This window comes from Chanodichthys erythropterus, chromosome 1, assembly GCF_024489055.1.
Source record: "Chanodichthys erythropterus isolate Z2021 chromosome 1, ASM2448905v1, whole genome shotgun sequence".
Lineage (NCBI taxonomy): Eukaryota > Metazoa > Chordata > Actinopteri > Cypriniformes > Xenocyprididae > Chanodichthys > Chanodichthys erythropterus.
Window position 1 is genome coordinate 2,364,399 of NC_090221.1, and position 16,747 is coordinate 2,381,145.

At 37.2% G+C, this 16,747-nt stretch overlaps 1 protein-coding gene across 2 annotated transcripts in view; it reads left to right on the forward strand.

The window, feature by feature from the left end:
- The window catches only part of gabrb2a (gamma-aminobutyric acid type A receptor subunit beta2a), a 55,133-nt gene extending 38,840 nt beyond the window's left edge, over window positions 1–16,293 (forward strand). Inside the window, exons 6-10 of one of the 2 annotated variants that reach the window (XM_067384986.1) lie at window positions 4,069–4,206; window positions 6,157–6,309; window positions 14,336–14,580; window positions 14,966–15,106; window positions 15,949–16,293. In XM_067384986.1, coding sequence (XP_067241087.1) covers window positions 4,069–4,206; window positions 6,157–6,309; window positions 14,336–14,580; window positions 14,966–15,106; window positions 15,949–16,293 — 1,022 coding nt within the window. The remainder of the gene's footprint in view (window positions 1–4,068; window positions 4,207–6,156; window positions 6,310–14,335; window positions 14,581–14,965; window positions 15,107–15,948) is intronic. The other variant, XM_067384987.1, reaches the window with a different exon arrangement.
- The last annotated feature ends 454 nt before the right edge of the window (window positions 16,294–16,747 follow it).

A 16,747-nucleotide genomic window follows, 5' to 3' on the forward strand; every position in this document is an offset into this window, starting at 1 on the left:
TATATCATGCAATTGCGAGTTTATATCTCAGAATTGTGACTTTATATCATGCAATTGCGAGTTTATATCTCAGAATTGTGACTTTATATCATGCAATTGCGAGTTTATATCTCAGAATTGTGACTTTATATCATGCAATTGCGAGTTTATATCTCAGAATTGTGACTTTATATCATGCAATTGCGAGTTTATATCAGAATTGTTACTTTATATCATGCAATTGCGAGTTTATATCAGAATTGTTACTTTATATCATGCAATTGCGAGTTTATATCTCAGAATTGTTACTTTATATCATGCAATTGCGAGTTTATATCTCAGAATTGTTACTTTATATCATGCAATTGCGAGTTTATATCTCAGAATTGTGACTTTATATCATGCAATTGCGAGTTTATATCTCAGAATTGTGACTTTATATCATGCAATTGTGAGTTTATATCTCAGAATTGTGACTTTATATCATGCAATTGCGAGTTTATATCAGAATTGTGACTTTATATCATGCAATTGCGAGTTTATATCAGAATTGTTACTTTATATCATGCAATTGCGAGTTTATATCTCAGAATTGTTACTTTATATCATGCAATTGCGAGTTTATATCTCAGAATTGTTACTTTATATCATGCAATTGCGAGTTTATATCAGAATTGTTACTTTATATCATGCAATTGCGAGTTTATATCAGAATTGTTACTTTATATCATGCAATTGCGAGTTTATATCTCAGAATTGTGACTTTATATCATGCAATTGCGAATCTTAGCTTTTTATTATTATTAAGGCCTTTGGACAAAAAAATGTCCTGTCATGTCATTGACCCATATATATATGAGAATACTGCATCCAGTTTTCTGTCTCCGTATCTAATTCATTTTGCATACACTTGCATTCTCAATTCAATTTTTTCAACCCTGCTTGTCTTTCATTTTGTCCTCCACACTCGTGTTTTCTCATCGATCTCTCTTTTCCAGCGCCTTTCTCATGCACACGCTGCACGCACAATTGCGTGTTTTTCTCATCAATTTCATCTGCATATCTGTGCTCGGTGTCAGAAAGCAGAGGGCTGGGATGTACCATCCTGGATCAGAAATGTTTTGTGTCAGTGTGTGCCATTTCACGCAGGCTAATGAGACACAAGCTTAAGCCTACTTCTCCCTGATAAACTTGATTCTTGATACATTTTTAATGGCCGCGATTCAGAAGCAGATTTGAAAGCATAGCAAAGTAGAAGCTCTCCACTCGAGTCTGATGTGGATTCCAGCTCGCCTTATTCTCATCCTTGTTTCTCTGAAGGTCCTGAGGGAATAATGGAGCAGTAACCCCTCAGAGCAGGGTAAAGTGATGTGATCTGTTGACAGTAATCAGTCAGTCAATTGACGGAATCAGACGCGGTGGCACGGAGATAATAGTTTTAATGGAAAGTGAAACACCAGTCCTTCCCAGTCCAGCAGCAGTTTTCTCTAGAGTCCTCGGCTCCCTCTCTCTCTCTCTTGCGCTTTCGTCTGCTCGCCATTTAAAAGCCTTTTCAGACAGCGGGGTGAACACGACTCAACCTTATGTGGTTACGGACTCCAAATGCTCCCACGCCAAGAAGACATATCGGATGATTGTCACATGGCTGAAGCTCTTGTCGTATATATACATCACGTTGCTCTCTGGCCCATTAAACCGAATGAAAAAGCTGTATTTGTTATCTTTGTCGCTGAGTAGTTCATTAATGCTTTATAAGGCCTGCAGCTTTGTTGGCCTTTTTAAGTCTGTACCTGGTTGCTAAGTCATGCAGAGATAACTCCCTTGAATATGAAGAAATCAGAAGCTCATCTTTAATTATTCAATACACTAAATAGGTCACTGGTTCTCATTATAAGTTGCACGCAGACAAACTGGTGCAGACGGAGAAGGAACCTTAGCGAGGATGGAGAACAAGCGCAAACACAAATTCCTTCACGCATGTGGATTCGTGTCTGTTTCATAACCAGCTCTACCCTTACATAATTTAATGATTACTTGTTTTGAAATCTAAATGTCACCGTCAATATTTATATTGCACTTCAGTATGGTGCACGTTGGTGTCCTGTTGATTTATGTAAAGCTTTAAAAACACAAATGCAATGTTTTTGGTTGCGAGAACTATTGGATCTCTACTTAGATGTTGCAAAATATTAAGAACTGGCTTGCTTTTATTTTTGAATTTGAATTGGCCCACATGGCCCATGTTGAATTGATATTTATGTTTAAGTAAGAGAAGAATACAATTAAAGGAATATCATTAGTCAAAACATAATTTTGACTAAATATGCAATATTTTTTCCTTCTACACAGTTAAAATGATTAATAAATCCATAAAAAATGTTGTTCTGCATTACCTCAGAGGTTCCCTTCTTGAATTTAAGTGTTAAAAAACATAATTTTGATAAAATATTACATTATTTTTTTAATTAATTGTGGTTAAAAAAAAAAAAACATAACATGGATCCTTTCCACACATAAACAATCTCAAATATAATTTATCAATCATTAAAAAACAAACTTTTGGTCCTGTTGAGTGACATCTTAATTTAAGCTACATTTACAACCATGTTACCCATATTTGCATAGTTATTTAGTTTGTTTTAATTGTATAAGTTTTGTTTATTTATTGCTAAAATGTTTTTTAGACATCTCAAATATTGATTGGAAAAAATGGGTTTAAATAGAACTCTATCAGTGTAGATTAATAGAAAACAATTGTCTTGTAATATACAATATTCAAATTGAATATAATATTTAAAATATCAGTACGATTAATATATATAAAATCATCATTTATTGTGTACTTTCAATTGGGAGGTGTCTGTCCCAAACCCTAACCCCTAAATTTCAACTTGTGAAAATGATCATTTTTGCAATTTTCTCCATTGCTGTTTTTAAAAAAATGTTTGATTTTTTTTTTTTTTTTTTTTTTTTTTTTTTTAATTGAAGTTAAAATATATTTATTTTATATTTTTAAATCATGAAACTTTATGTAAAAAAAAAAGTTAAATTATGTAAAATTGTCACTACCAAAACTTCACCACGTTTTGGTCGTGACATCATTGTTTTGGTAGTGACAAAAGGGACACATAATCATTTGTTTAGGGGAAATAAACTAAATTTTAGTACAGTTATGCAAATCATTAGTAATTTAATATGTTTTAGTATGTGAGTTAAATTGTGTCATGTGATGTGGTCACTACCAACACATTACTGTCACGACCAAAACATGGGATGATTTGTCAAAAATAAAGTATATTGATTTATCATTTAAGATGTTGTTATAGTGTTTGATTCAAACTAATGAATCCTTCAATTTGAAATCAGTTTGATAAATAACTTTGACTTTTACAAAGAAAGATTGGATTCAAAATCGAACAAATCTCATAAATCACACTTGAAATATCATTAAAATTGTAATTATTGATTTACCTGTGTGAACTTTAAAAAAAAAAAAAATGGCGAAAGCTATATTTTATCAGGTAAATGTAAACAAAATCTTAATAGGTCAATGTAACCCTTCTTATTTAATTATTTATTATTGTGTTTCGGTAGTGACAAATTTGAGGAGATTAAAAATATTCCAAAACTTTCTGAAAATACAATATGAGAATTAACTGTACGATTACTAGAAATGTGTACCTTGGATATTTAAACAATTTGCAAACATACAAAATTTGTGGAAAAAGACACGTTTTTTTTTTTCAAGACTATTCCAACTCTGTCTTTGAACCAATTCTGTAGAATGACCCATATATAATACATTTTAATGTTTTAATATATTTTAATAAAATATTATATTTATATAAAATGTATATATATAATAATATTAATATATTATTAAATTTAGATTTTTAATCATTTAAAAAAAAAAAAAAAAACGTTTAGGCCCTGTTTTGTCCTGTATTGGTTTAAAGTCCCTTAAAGCTTAGTTGCAGAAGGAATACAGTCTTTATCCAGAGCTCATTTCCTGCTGCTGTTCCTCATTTGTATGGAGATGCACTCAGATGTTCAGTTTGTTTTAACGCACATGTGTTTGTGATCCTCCAGATGGCTACACTACAGACGACATCGAGTTTTACTGGCGAGGGGGAAATGGAGCCGTTACCGGGGTGGAGAGGATAGAACTGCCTCAGTTCTCCATCGTGGACTACAAACTCATCTCGAAGAACGTGGTTTTCTCCACAGGTTGAATTTATTCTGTTTTTTCTGTGTGTGGTACAGTTGGGACCATGAGTCAGATCTGTTCAAAAGTAATGTTTGATCTACTGTAGGGGTGGGTGGTATAACCAGCATGAGCAGTTTTATTATGACAACGGTACAAAAAGACAGTTTATTTGATTGCAGATTACATATTTACAAATGAAAGGTATTTATTTTTTTAATTGAACCTTGGACACAAACCAAAAGATATTATTCGAGACTCGAGTAACAAACAAAAGCAAAACTAATATTATAAAATAATAGGTCTCTCCCTGAACTCTTTCAATTTTTTATGAAATACATGCAGCAGTCATTACACACACATCTGTGAGCACACAGAAGCCCTGGCCTGGTATGATCCCTGCAGTTTAACCACCAAATTATTACAAACTGAAATGCTGTGCTGCAGATGTTATTGCATGCTGCATATATATAGTTACAGTGTCCTTTTGCTAAACCTTGAAGCGATGTACGCGATGAGTAAGCATGTGAGTAAGTGCACATAATTTGTGTTTTTCTCCAGTCTTATTATCATCACTGGTCTGCCTTTCAGGAACAGATAAAGTCACGCAGTCTGGCTGTCTGACTCTACCCACACTCTCAGACACGGCGCTTATTATTCTGACCTGTTCTGCCACCTAATATATATTTGTGGCCTGTTTGTTTACTAGAGATGGACCAATGCATTGATTTATCAAATTACTCAGCAATCTGCAATAAGCAAGAACAAGGCTGATGTTAAAAACAGTTTATTTATAATCAATTAGGTACACCAACATTAAGAAGTTTGGGGTCAGATTTTTTTTCTTTCTTTTATTCAGCAAGGACGCATTAAATCAATCAAAAGTAATAATGCTCAAATTTTTTTGACCGATGGCGGCCATGTTTTTCGACATACGCTAATGTCCTCATAGATCATCATGGCTCCTTGGACTAAGACACTGCATGCCAATTTTCACGTCAATCGGACTAACGGTTTCATAGTTATAGCTATTTTCATGTTTTTTTGTGTGTTATAGCGCCACCAAGTGTCCAATCACTGCGTTTTTTTTTTCTGTGACCAAAGATTGAGCCCATTCATATGTGTACCAAATTTGATGAAAATATCTTATTCCACTTAAGAGTTATAGTCATTTTAGTAAAAGTGTTGGCGCCCCTTAGCGACCGCGAAATTAATTTTTTTTTTTTATAATTATTGATATTCAGACTGCATAGAATATTTCTGCACTGGTTTGGTTCCGATCAGGATTAGTTTGCAAAAGTAGGTTTCGGACAAATTTCAAATCAATCAAAAGTGACAGTAAAACATTTATTTGGTTACAAACGATATTGATGAAGATAAAAGATCAAGAATAAAAACGGACACCAAACAATACCTTCACGATTCGATACATATCACAATACTGAACTCACTTCACGATATTATTGCGACACTTCAAGACCTATGACAAAAGGATAACAAAAATTAACTGTTGATTAAAATGCTAAATTTGGTATTATATTGGGGTGGAAATGAATAGGCTTGGACTTGGTGCTGGTAACTCAATGCATAGGACAATAGTGACCCCAGAATAAAAATATTCATGATTCTGAAGCTGATAATACAGAAAAATATATATTTAAAATAATGTAGACCACTTTTAACATAACATAAGACATTTGGCATTATCAGGACCCACCCATTATTATACATTATATTCAACATAGTAGTTCAATGTAGAACTGACACTAAAACTCTGTAAACTTAAACAGTAATTTTCATTTTGGGTGAACTGTACACAATACATATTGTTGCATTTTTGTATTGCGATATATTGTGACACAGTATATTGTTACACCCCTAGTAGTGTACGATTATTGCAATTTCCAATCCATCTCTAGATTTTACCGTAGAGCATGAATGAAACTGTCCTTCTCTCTCTTCTTTTGGACCAGGTTCGTATCCACGCCTGTCTCTGAGTTTCAAACTCAAGAGGAACATTGGTTACTTCATCCTGCAGACCTACATGCCCTCAATCCTAATCACCATCCTGTCCTGGGTATCCTTCTGGATCAACTACGATGCTTCTGCTGCCCGTGTGGCTTTAGGTGGGACAGCTGATCAAGTGATGTGTGTTGACTAACTGCATACCCTCTATATGAGAGTTGAGTTTGCTGACCTCTCTGTACTGTATCTTTATTGTGTATGCTCAGGGATCAGCTTGGATTTCTGGTACTTGTTTTACAGGCTCTTTTCTGTTCGCCTCTCATTGCAGTTGAGTAATACATCAGTGACTGATTTTGCAAAGACATGTTTCTGTATCAACATCCTTGTTGGTCCTGGAACAACATTGGTGTAGTTTTGTCACGCTGGTTCCCTCAACAACAACAACAAAAAAACAATAGGATTTTTTTTTCTTTTGGATTATTGCAGAAAATAAGCTCAAGTTTATGATTCTTACACATTTTCTTCACCATAATAATTGTCACAAATGAACATTTTGAGTTTTTAATACAGAAGTAGAAAGCTAAACATATAATTTAAGTCTCATGTCTTTCATTTAAACTTTATTTAAAAACACTTTCCGTGAAAGCTTAAGGTGTGATGGTTTGTAAGTGTGTGATTATTATAAACATAATGAGGCTTTATTTCAGGCACTTAACCAACAACACATTAAAAACCCCATTGACTTCAGGATGATGGAATCAGAAGTGCTTAAATGCAAACTCGTTTCCGGCTTTTAGGAGTCATGCTTGCAGCGCTCCATTAACAAATCAGATTTTAGCTTCCATTTATAGTCGGATGTGGGATATTCCTATTTGACGTCTCAGATTTCCGAGGGCGTTCCATTTACTCACCACTCGAAAGATGACGAACTGCGAAACAAGAAATCAGCACTACAGTTAGCTTTGCAGGTGTTCGGTCTACCAACCAAATTGCAGAGAATAAGTGATGATACGCATTTATTTTGCAGGTGTGAGATTTTTTTTTACGCACCTGTCTCTGTAAACACTTGCGAAATAGATTGTCTTATAATGTTGGAGCTTTGACTTACTGATTCTTTGCTGAAACATGATTACTTTGTAGTGTCGTCATATTTGTGTGATAATCTGAAGTCCAAAATGTCTTGCTTAGCTGGATCTTTGATAAGGTTTGGGCTCTATAGACGTTTTCAGGTTCTCGCACCAGTAAACACGCCATCGGAGAAGAGTAGAGCTGTCGCTGCAAGAGGGAGGGGAAGTTATTAAATCATTCATAATAAATACTGCAACATTCCATGCAAAAATAAGAATTGTCAATTTTGATTTCATGATGACTTTGAAGCAAATAATGGTGCAAAAATTAGTTGGAGATGTCTCTGAAGTTTGTTCTTAAACCACCTAAAACAAATCAGCACTGATTATTTCAACGGTGTTCATGTTGTCAAAAGCCATCAGACGTGTCTGTTTGGAGCACATCTCTCCTGGAACAACATTCTTGCCTACTTGATAAACTGCAGACGAAGGCCTGATGCGCAGGGCACTGTAAATTCAAAACTTGTACAGGATTTCCGGGAGCCTAGTGTATTGAAATGGTTCGCCAAGAAAGAAAACAGCCCTCACAAAGTCTGTGTGTATTTCAATTACCTAAATTGCTTGTGAGCACTGTTTTGTTTCTTGGCGAACAATTTCAACACACTAGGCTCCCAGAAATCTGGATTTACTGTGCCCTGTGCATCAGGCCTTCTCCTGCAGTTTATCATGTAGGCAAGAATGTTGTTCCAGGATCGACAAAAGATGCTGACAGTGGAGTGCGGTGGTGTTTTAAAATGAGGAAGCAGGTGAATGTGGCCCAAATCTGATTTTTTTTTTTTGCCCACATGTGACTCATGACGGTGTGAACAGTACAAACCACATTGAATCTGATCTTTTCAGATCCGATTTGTGCCACTTCCATACGTGGTACTAAATCCGATACAGGTCAGATGTTTTGTAATGCGACCCCAGTGTGAACAGTCAAATCGTAATTCATGTAATTTTTACGTCAACATTCGTCACGATTCTGCACTCATGGGAGTCTATTCAAAGATTTTACATACCCAATGTTATCAAGACAGTTGCGAAACACAGTCAGTATAAGGACAGTGATGTGTCAGAACTCGACAGCTCTATAATACAAGCAAAACATGAGGGCTCGTTTCATAAAAGTTTCAAAACTGCTCTCTTTTATCACATCATTGTCTTTATTTTTCATATTGCCTGCACATAAATTCGCTGGCTTCCGTGGCACATCACACTATAAATAAATACGTAATAGCTTACTTTAATGCCCTCCGTGTTTACTTACGTATGACCATGCACTGCGATTTTCCCGCGGAATTGGGTTACTTTTTTAAACTTTTGCCACAGGTTGTTTTGCAACCTCATGGGTTGAAGTGACCGCACTTACGCGATATTTAACCTTCAGAACGCGATTTTTACCGGGATACCCCACGTCACGCGATTGGGCTAGTTTTGAGAAGCAATTTAGTGGATTTTATGGTAAAAACCTGGCAACCCTGTTTGTATTGTTCTTTTGCGCATGCAGTTTAGTTCAGAACCATGATCTGTTCACACTGGTAAACCGATATTGGCCACATTTAAAACAACAATGTGAACAACTATACAAAAAAAAAATCAGATCTGAGCAAAAATTGAGTATTAAGGCTTGCAGTGTGAACTTGAGAACGTGCACGAAAACAAGAGGTGGGCTTTATCGCACAAACCAATCATATCCAATCATATCTCAATGGAGGCATTGCCTCCTCTCATGTGACTTTCCCCAATTCATTCTCAATTACCCCCTATCAAACTCGCCGCACACACTTTAAGGGGTCTGTTATTACTCAATGGGCTCAGAGGAGGCAAGCCTCCCTCTGTAACTTCACCTGCTGGTGTCGCTGTTGGACAATGTTACTTTATAAAAACAAGTGACTTTTACACCTTTTAATGTCATATTGCGTGGTTTTATTTTTGTAATATTGATTATTTTCACATCCAGTTTTTTTGAGGAGGCACTGCCTCCCTTGCCTCCTTGGAGGAAATGCCCCTGGATACATAAACATGTCTTGGCAAAATCAAGGTGACCTTAACACATCAAGAGAATTGCTCAGAGGTTGTTCTTTCATTTTTCAAGAGATCTAGACCTACATTGGTCCTGAAGAATCAATGTTTCTCCCAATATTTGTTGAGAAGACTATAGAAAAAAAGACTTTGGTATTGTGGCACATCTGAGTATAGTTTGAGACATTATCTCTTCTCTGAAGCTCTACAGCAGTGTTTCCCAACCGGGGCATTTCAGATATACCATCAATCAATAAAAATCGATTTCTTTTTCACGGCTTGTTGCACTTAAATACACAAAAATATTGTCAGAATGTCCATCTTGCCGAGTATTCATATAAACACAATCCCAAGTGAACGTAAACAGTTGAGAAAGAAAACGCATGTGTAACAGTATATTGGATCCGTGCGTCAGCTCTTAAAGTGACAGCAGCCTAATAAACCTGCTGCTGCCCATGTTTTAAGACAGAGAAATCACTGAATAACTTTTGTTATCTGTATTTTTACAATGAACACTATCCAAGGTTATTTTACATTTAATAAAGTTTTGTAACATTTCTTACCTGAATAGCCCTACTACTACTGTTAGACCTACTTTTTTAAGGAAAACTTAAATCAATTTATTTAATTTGTATATTTGTTCTATTGTATTTATTTGTGCTATCTTTAGTTATTTGCTTATTTGTACTTATTTTATTCCTGACTGTTTTGCTTACTTTTTTTATTCAATTCAAAGTTTGAAATCAAGCAATCTTGTGCGATTGCAACAAAATTACCCCATTATAAAAACGCAAATACATTGAGTAGGGCTGCACGATTAATCGCATGTGATTGTCATGCGTGTCTCGTCAGTAAAGCCGGTTCTGTGATTAGTGGTAAATGTCCATCACCTGCTTTCAAATGGAGCGGCACTTAATAGACAGAGCCGTAGTTCGCGGACAAGCTACGCAATATCGCGTTCATAATCAAAGGCGATTCATATCGATATTGAACGCGATATTGCGTGGCTTTTCAGTGATCTACGGCTCTGTCTATTAAATGCCGCTTCATTTGAAAGCAGGTGATTGTGATTTAGCGGTAATCAGGGAACCGGCTTTACTGACGAAATGCGCGTGAGAATAGCATGCGATTAATCGTGCAGCCCTAACATTGAGACACAAAAACAAAATTATTGATTGACTAGACTTCCAATGGATGGACAAAAAATTAGATAATATTAAAAATATGTAAATGACAATATATAGGTTGGTTCTTCCCAATGGTATCTAATATCGATAATTTTTAAAGTATCGTATCGAAGTTAGAAATTCAAGTATAGTGAAAACACTATTGACTGAAAAAAGGTTGGGAAACACTGCTTTATAGGAGACACATGACACAACTAGGGTCTTTTTTGATCTCCATGTTCTCTCATTACTGTCTAGAAGAAACTAGTGAGATGTTGCGGTTGTGCTTTCCTTCAGTACCTGCCTGTGCTCCAAAAGAGGAAGCTCAAATTGCAAATGAAATTGTATGATGCTTGGACTCAAGTGGGTCTTAAATCTGCCTCACTCCAATGAAGATGCTGCGCTGCCAGAGCTCCCCTCCCTCCTGCTCCAAACTCTATTAGGAGCGCTCTGTAGCCTCTCCTGATCTGCGCTGATGTATTACTGCTGATTAAGCTGACAAACTTTCCTCCGGTCGGTCTTTACTGACGTGTTTTATGTCCAGGGCCATGTTCCTGCCATTATGACAAAATGGCTTCTCCTGACATTGATACTGTGGGGGGGGGGGGACGGCGAGAATAGATCACTGATGATAGAAAGGCTGGGCCTTTTGTGTTTGGGTGAACTTGTCAGAATTAATCGGTCTGCAGTGAGGGGCATGTGACAAGGAAACACATGTCTCAACCCTGCTGTATTGTTTAAACAGAAATACAGCTTCTCTATTACAGACTTGACAGCTCCCTCTCTCTCTCTACGTGGCTTCGAAATGAATTGCTTGAGATTTCTTCAGTGAACATGTTTTCTAAAGCTTAACGTGTGTGAAACAGAGATGATGCTGAACAAATTAAACATTTGGGAATATGGGGGAAATGCTGATGAATTGTTTTTGACTAATTTGGCACATGGTTAGAGGTGAGCTTAGAGGCAAAAATCCATCATATAACTAGATTTTGACATTTTCAAGAAAATCTTCTTGGTGCTTGCCTTTGCAAAAGTCGCCATCGCGATATAGGGGTCTATGTGGTTTTTAGCATTGCTGTGCTGTGTTCTGGGTGTTTGGTAAGCTGTTTTAACTGGTTGCTAGGCAGTTTCTTGCTTGCTCAAGTCAAAAGAGCCCACTCTCAAGACTCTCTAGAGACCCTACTGTTCAACGGTTCGGGGACTGTAAGATTTTTTTGCAACACTTTAGTTTAGGGTCCAATTCTCACTATTAACTAGTTGCTTATTAGCATGAATATTAATAAGATATTGGCTGATACTTACAAAGCAGATATTAATGCCTTATTCTGCATGACTATTTTCTACATCCCATAATCCTACCCAATACCTAAACAACTATTAATGAGCAGTAAATAAGAGTTTGAGGCAAAAGTCATAGTTAATAGTGAGAAATGGACCCTAAACTAAACAATCATTTTATTCAGCAAGGATGCATTTAATTAACAGTAAAGTATTTTGTAATTTTACGAAAAAAAATATAGATTTTCATTCAATGCTGTTCATTTTAACTAGGGATGCACCGATATGAAAATTTTGGCCGATACCGATAACTGATAATTCTTTAAATTTGAAAGCCGATAACCGATATATTTACGGAAGAGGATTAGGGCCAAGCAATAATAAAAAAATAAAACCATCTTGAGATTAAAGTTGTTAAATTTCGAGAAAAAAGGCGAGATAAAATGTTGAGAATAAACTCATTAAATTAAGAGGAAAAAGTCGAGATAAAATGTTGAGAATAAACTCGTTAAATTACGAGTTTATTCTCAACATTTTATCTCGACTTTTTTCTCAAAATTTAACGACTTTTTTCTCGTAATTTAATGACTTTATTCTCAACATTTATCTCAACTTTTTTCTCAAAATTTAACGACTTTTTTCTCGTAATTTAACGACTTTTTTCTCGTAATTTAATGACTTTATTCTCAACATTTTATCTCGACTTTTTTCTCGTAATTTAACGAGTTTATTCTCAACATTTTATCTCGATTTTTTTTCTCGAAATTTAACAACTTTAATTTCGAGATGGTTTTATTTTTTATTATTGCTTGGCCCTAATCCTCTTCCATATATATTGGCTGATAAATGTAAATTAAAAAATTTATATAATTTTTTGAGAGCCTGATTACAAAAACAAAAGTCTCATCATTAAAATCCTTGTCCCAAAGCACACAATTATAATGTTCTCATTATAATATTATGTAGTCTATATGACAGACTGTACATGTTGCACTTAACTGTATTTTAATTTTTGATACAGTGATTTCAATCATATTTCAAGCAATCATGGTGAACAGTGCGCATCTAAAGTGTCTAAGTTGAAGGAAATAATCCATTATTTATCGGCTTTAATACATCGCCCAAATTTTCTTATCAGGCCAACTGATATGGTAGCCAATATATCATGCATGACTAATTTTAACTTTCTATTTTTCAAAGAATCTACCAGGCGAATATTTTAAGTCGCATGTTTTGCGGAATCACTAATGTAGCGAAATATTTGCAAGGCGAATTGCGTGCTGAAATTTAAACAAGATTGAACAAACCCCTAATCTCAAGTATTAATCTTTGTCATGTAACGTTCGTGCTACCTGAAATCATCCTTTGTTGAAATCCATAACCCTGTGTAGGATATGAATAGTGCCACTAAACACATCTCTAGGTCCTGTTTCCACCTGGTATTAAGATGCATTTTGGTCGATCGGATCACAAGTAGACAAGGGAAACACATTCCCGTTTACTCCTGGTGTTTTAATCCATCCACTTTCAACCACTTCTGTCCTGATTTCTTCGAGGGAAGGATCTATGGGCTGGTAAATGTATGGGTTTTTTCAGATCTTTCGATCTAATGGATGAAATAAGCTTGAGCGTGACCGGAGACAACGGAAAAACACTCGAAGAGCATCAGCATTCATTTATGCTCTGACAGCCGACAAGCCGAACGCAGTGAGTGTGTGTTAGAAATCAGGAATGGTGAGAAAACATTGTGTTTGGTGCATTTTTCATCTTCAAACCAAACTTGGGTCATCAGCCGACAAAGTTTGAATCCCATATGACTAGTAGGCAGTCTTTTGTGGCTGTTCAAAAGCATTTGATCTAGGGCTGCACGATTTATCGCGATAAAATCGCACGCGATTTGGCAAAGGCTGCGATTATTAAATGCATGGCATGTCAGAGCTGTACGGCTCTGTGATCAGTAGTAAGTGCTTCTCCATCTGAAAGCCAGAGGGCGCTCTTACATTTACATTTATGCGACATTACATTGCAGTGTACATTATAAGCGACTCAAACTCGCAGTGCTTTCAGATGGATTAGCATTTGGCGCATTTAAGCGATAATCGCGTTCAAGTTCAATGTTATTTTTCGTATCGTGCGATATATCGTGCAGCCCTAATTTGATCTCATGAGCATCTCCACCACAAAAGCAATCTGTCGAATGCATTTTCGACTACCCCTGGAAGCTCAAAACGTTTTAGGCCCCCGTTTACACCTGTGTTTGTCCACTCGTGATCCGATCAACCAAAACGCTTCTTCATAGCAGGGGTAAACCCGGCCTAGGTATCTCTCAACGCCTCTCTCTGGAAGTGCTACAGCTTGCAGCACATCATTTCTGTTTGCATTTGCATTAGCACATTGTGTTCAAGTTTATTGTTGTCAAAGTTTTCATAATGGTTTCAAGCTTGAAGATGACACATGAATAACCTCTGTAATTGCTTAGTTGGCAGCTCCTACTCAGCACTTGCTGGATAATTACGTCTCAGAGTTTTCTTGTTATATAAAGCTGCAATTGACTTGAGCTTCACAGTACTGTGCTTAATTATCCTTGAACACTTTTCTTTGAACTCCAGGTATCACCACCGTGCTGACCATGACCACCATTAATACTCACTTGCGAGAGACCCTTCCCAAGATTCCCTATGTGAAAGCCATAGACATGTACCTGATGGGCTGCTTTGTCTTTGTGTTCCTGGCGCTGCTGGAGTATGCCTTCGTCAATTATATCTTCTTCGGGAGAGGCCCTCAGCGGCAGAAGAAGGCGGCGGAAAAAGCCGCCACGGCCAACAATGAGAAACTCAGGCCCGACCCCAACAAGGTACTGCCGAGCTGACCGCGCACACACACGCCGTGCATCATTAGGGTTTGTTGACAAAGGCCTCTGGTCAGTAGGTGGTCAGTTCTCTGAGGTAATATGTTGTCCTTTCAGGGTCAGTGGTCTTTGGAGATGTATAGCTGTATTATTTTTTTCCACTGGCATAAGCTTGTTCACCAACCACAAGCTAATGGGCTTTTACCCTCAGAAACATGTGATGAAATATCCGGGAGATCGGCGCAGACTTTTGTTAGCTGAAAACAACAGACTCGAGCTCGTGGCTGGCGGAGCCTCTAGGGCTTTCCTTCTAATCTCATTGAAAGAGTTGTGTCTCTCTCTCCTGAGTGCGGCCGACCTCTGTAACAGTGCTGATTTTGTATGCTTGCAGTGGTTGGTGGGAAGTGTAGTTCAGAGAGACGATGCTCTCTATGCCAGAATGAAACAGAGGGAAATTGACGGGTATGACTCGATGTGGGATCCGATCTTTGCGGAGGATGCAGCATTAGGACTAGGCGATCAAAGACTTAAGGTACTGAATATTTGACCTGAAGTCAAAAAAATGCAATGGCTCTGCATCGATAACCAAGCAGAAGTAAACACACCCAAGCTCTTTCTGTTTGATTATTCTTATCATTTCTTTGGATGACTTTCTGTTATTCCTTTAGAGTAATGATGGTAAGCCCATCATCATTTCCACCATTACCCTTTTTTCAGTTACTGTTTGCACCCGAGCCTTCTTTTTCCCAGACGCCCATTCCTGTTTGATCGGCGAGAGTAGCATTTCGAGCGTGTTAACCTAAAGGCCTAAGAATAATGCTAACTTTTAAAATATATATTCTCATTTTATGAGAATAGGAAAGATGTAACGATAACAACAACACACAGGAACGCTTTCATTGCCCTGGCCTTTCCTTACCTCCATCTCTGCAACCTGTTGATCTAGACTTTTGCCTTCATGTTTTTATTTGCATTTTATTTATACGCAGACAGAATTTTAACCATGCTATGGTTGAAATTCGGAAATAACTCTGGATGTTATTGCCTGAAAAGCTTTACGCTATGAGTGCAGTGTAACTACTCAAAACTATGGTTGTACTGCATTCATCCTCGTTTTAAAGGGACACTTCTTTTCAACATCTAGTTCATGATATCCATCATTGTACATCATTCCAACTTATGTAAAAGCAGCATTAGCCTGCGGTCTGTGATTTAAAACGAAGACGGCTTCCAGTAACTTCAAGAGAGTTTTGAAAATGTCTTACCCACAGATCTCAGAACAATGCTGGTTTTGCACGTAATTGCAGTGTTGACTTATGAAGGGCTCGGACTTCGCGTTTAGACCTGACGCCGCAATGTTTCTTCTCTCCGCAGATGACCGCCGATGATATCCGGCTGACCACGGTGGAAATGAAGAACGAAATGGGGCCGTCCGATCTGTCCAGGGGTCTGGGTGACCCACGCAACACCATGCTAGCTTACGACAGCTCCACCCTGCAGTACCGCCGGGCGGCCATGGCTCGGCAAAACTACGGCCACAGCGCCCTGGAGCGCCACGCCACCCAGAAGAAGAGCAGGCTCAGGAGACGGGCTTCCCAGCTCAAGGTCAACATCCCAGACCTGTCCGATGTCAACTCTATCGACAAGTGGTCGAGAATGATCTTCCCCACCGTGTTTTCCTTCTTCAACGTAGTTTACTGGCTTTACTACGTGCATTAAAAAGATCCGGCGAGCGAAACGGACCAAAAAAGAAAACAAAGAAGAGTAAAAAAAGAGAATAAAACAATACACCTTTTGCTGATTTATTTCAAATATATAGTGGAAAGACTAAGGAAAGACAGTCAAAGTAAAAAAAAAAAAATCAGGATGGACTCTCTTTCGATTTTTTTGGACATAAACATTGAGGAAACGCATCGGCGGCGTAACTGGAGAAAAAACATGCAGTACAGGGCTTGTTCCAGAGTTTCGATATACCACTTATATTTGTCATATGTAGATTACTCTGTGGATCAAATATTTATGCTTGTCTTTGCATATATTTTAGGGATTTGTTTTTTGGTTAGTATATGTTTACTTCGTAGCCAACTGCATCCAAGAAAGCTTTACAAACGGAGTCGGTCTTGAAAGTCTATTTTCCTATAGTTAAGCTGTATATCAGATATCTTTTAAAAGC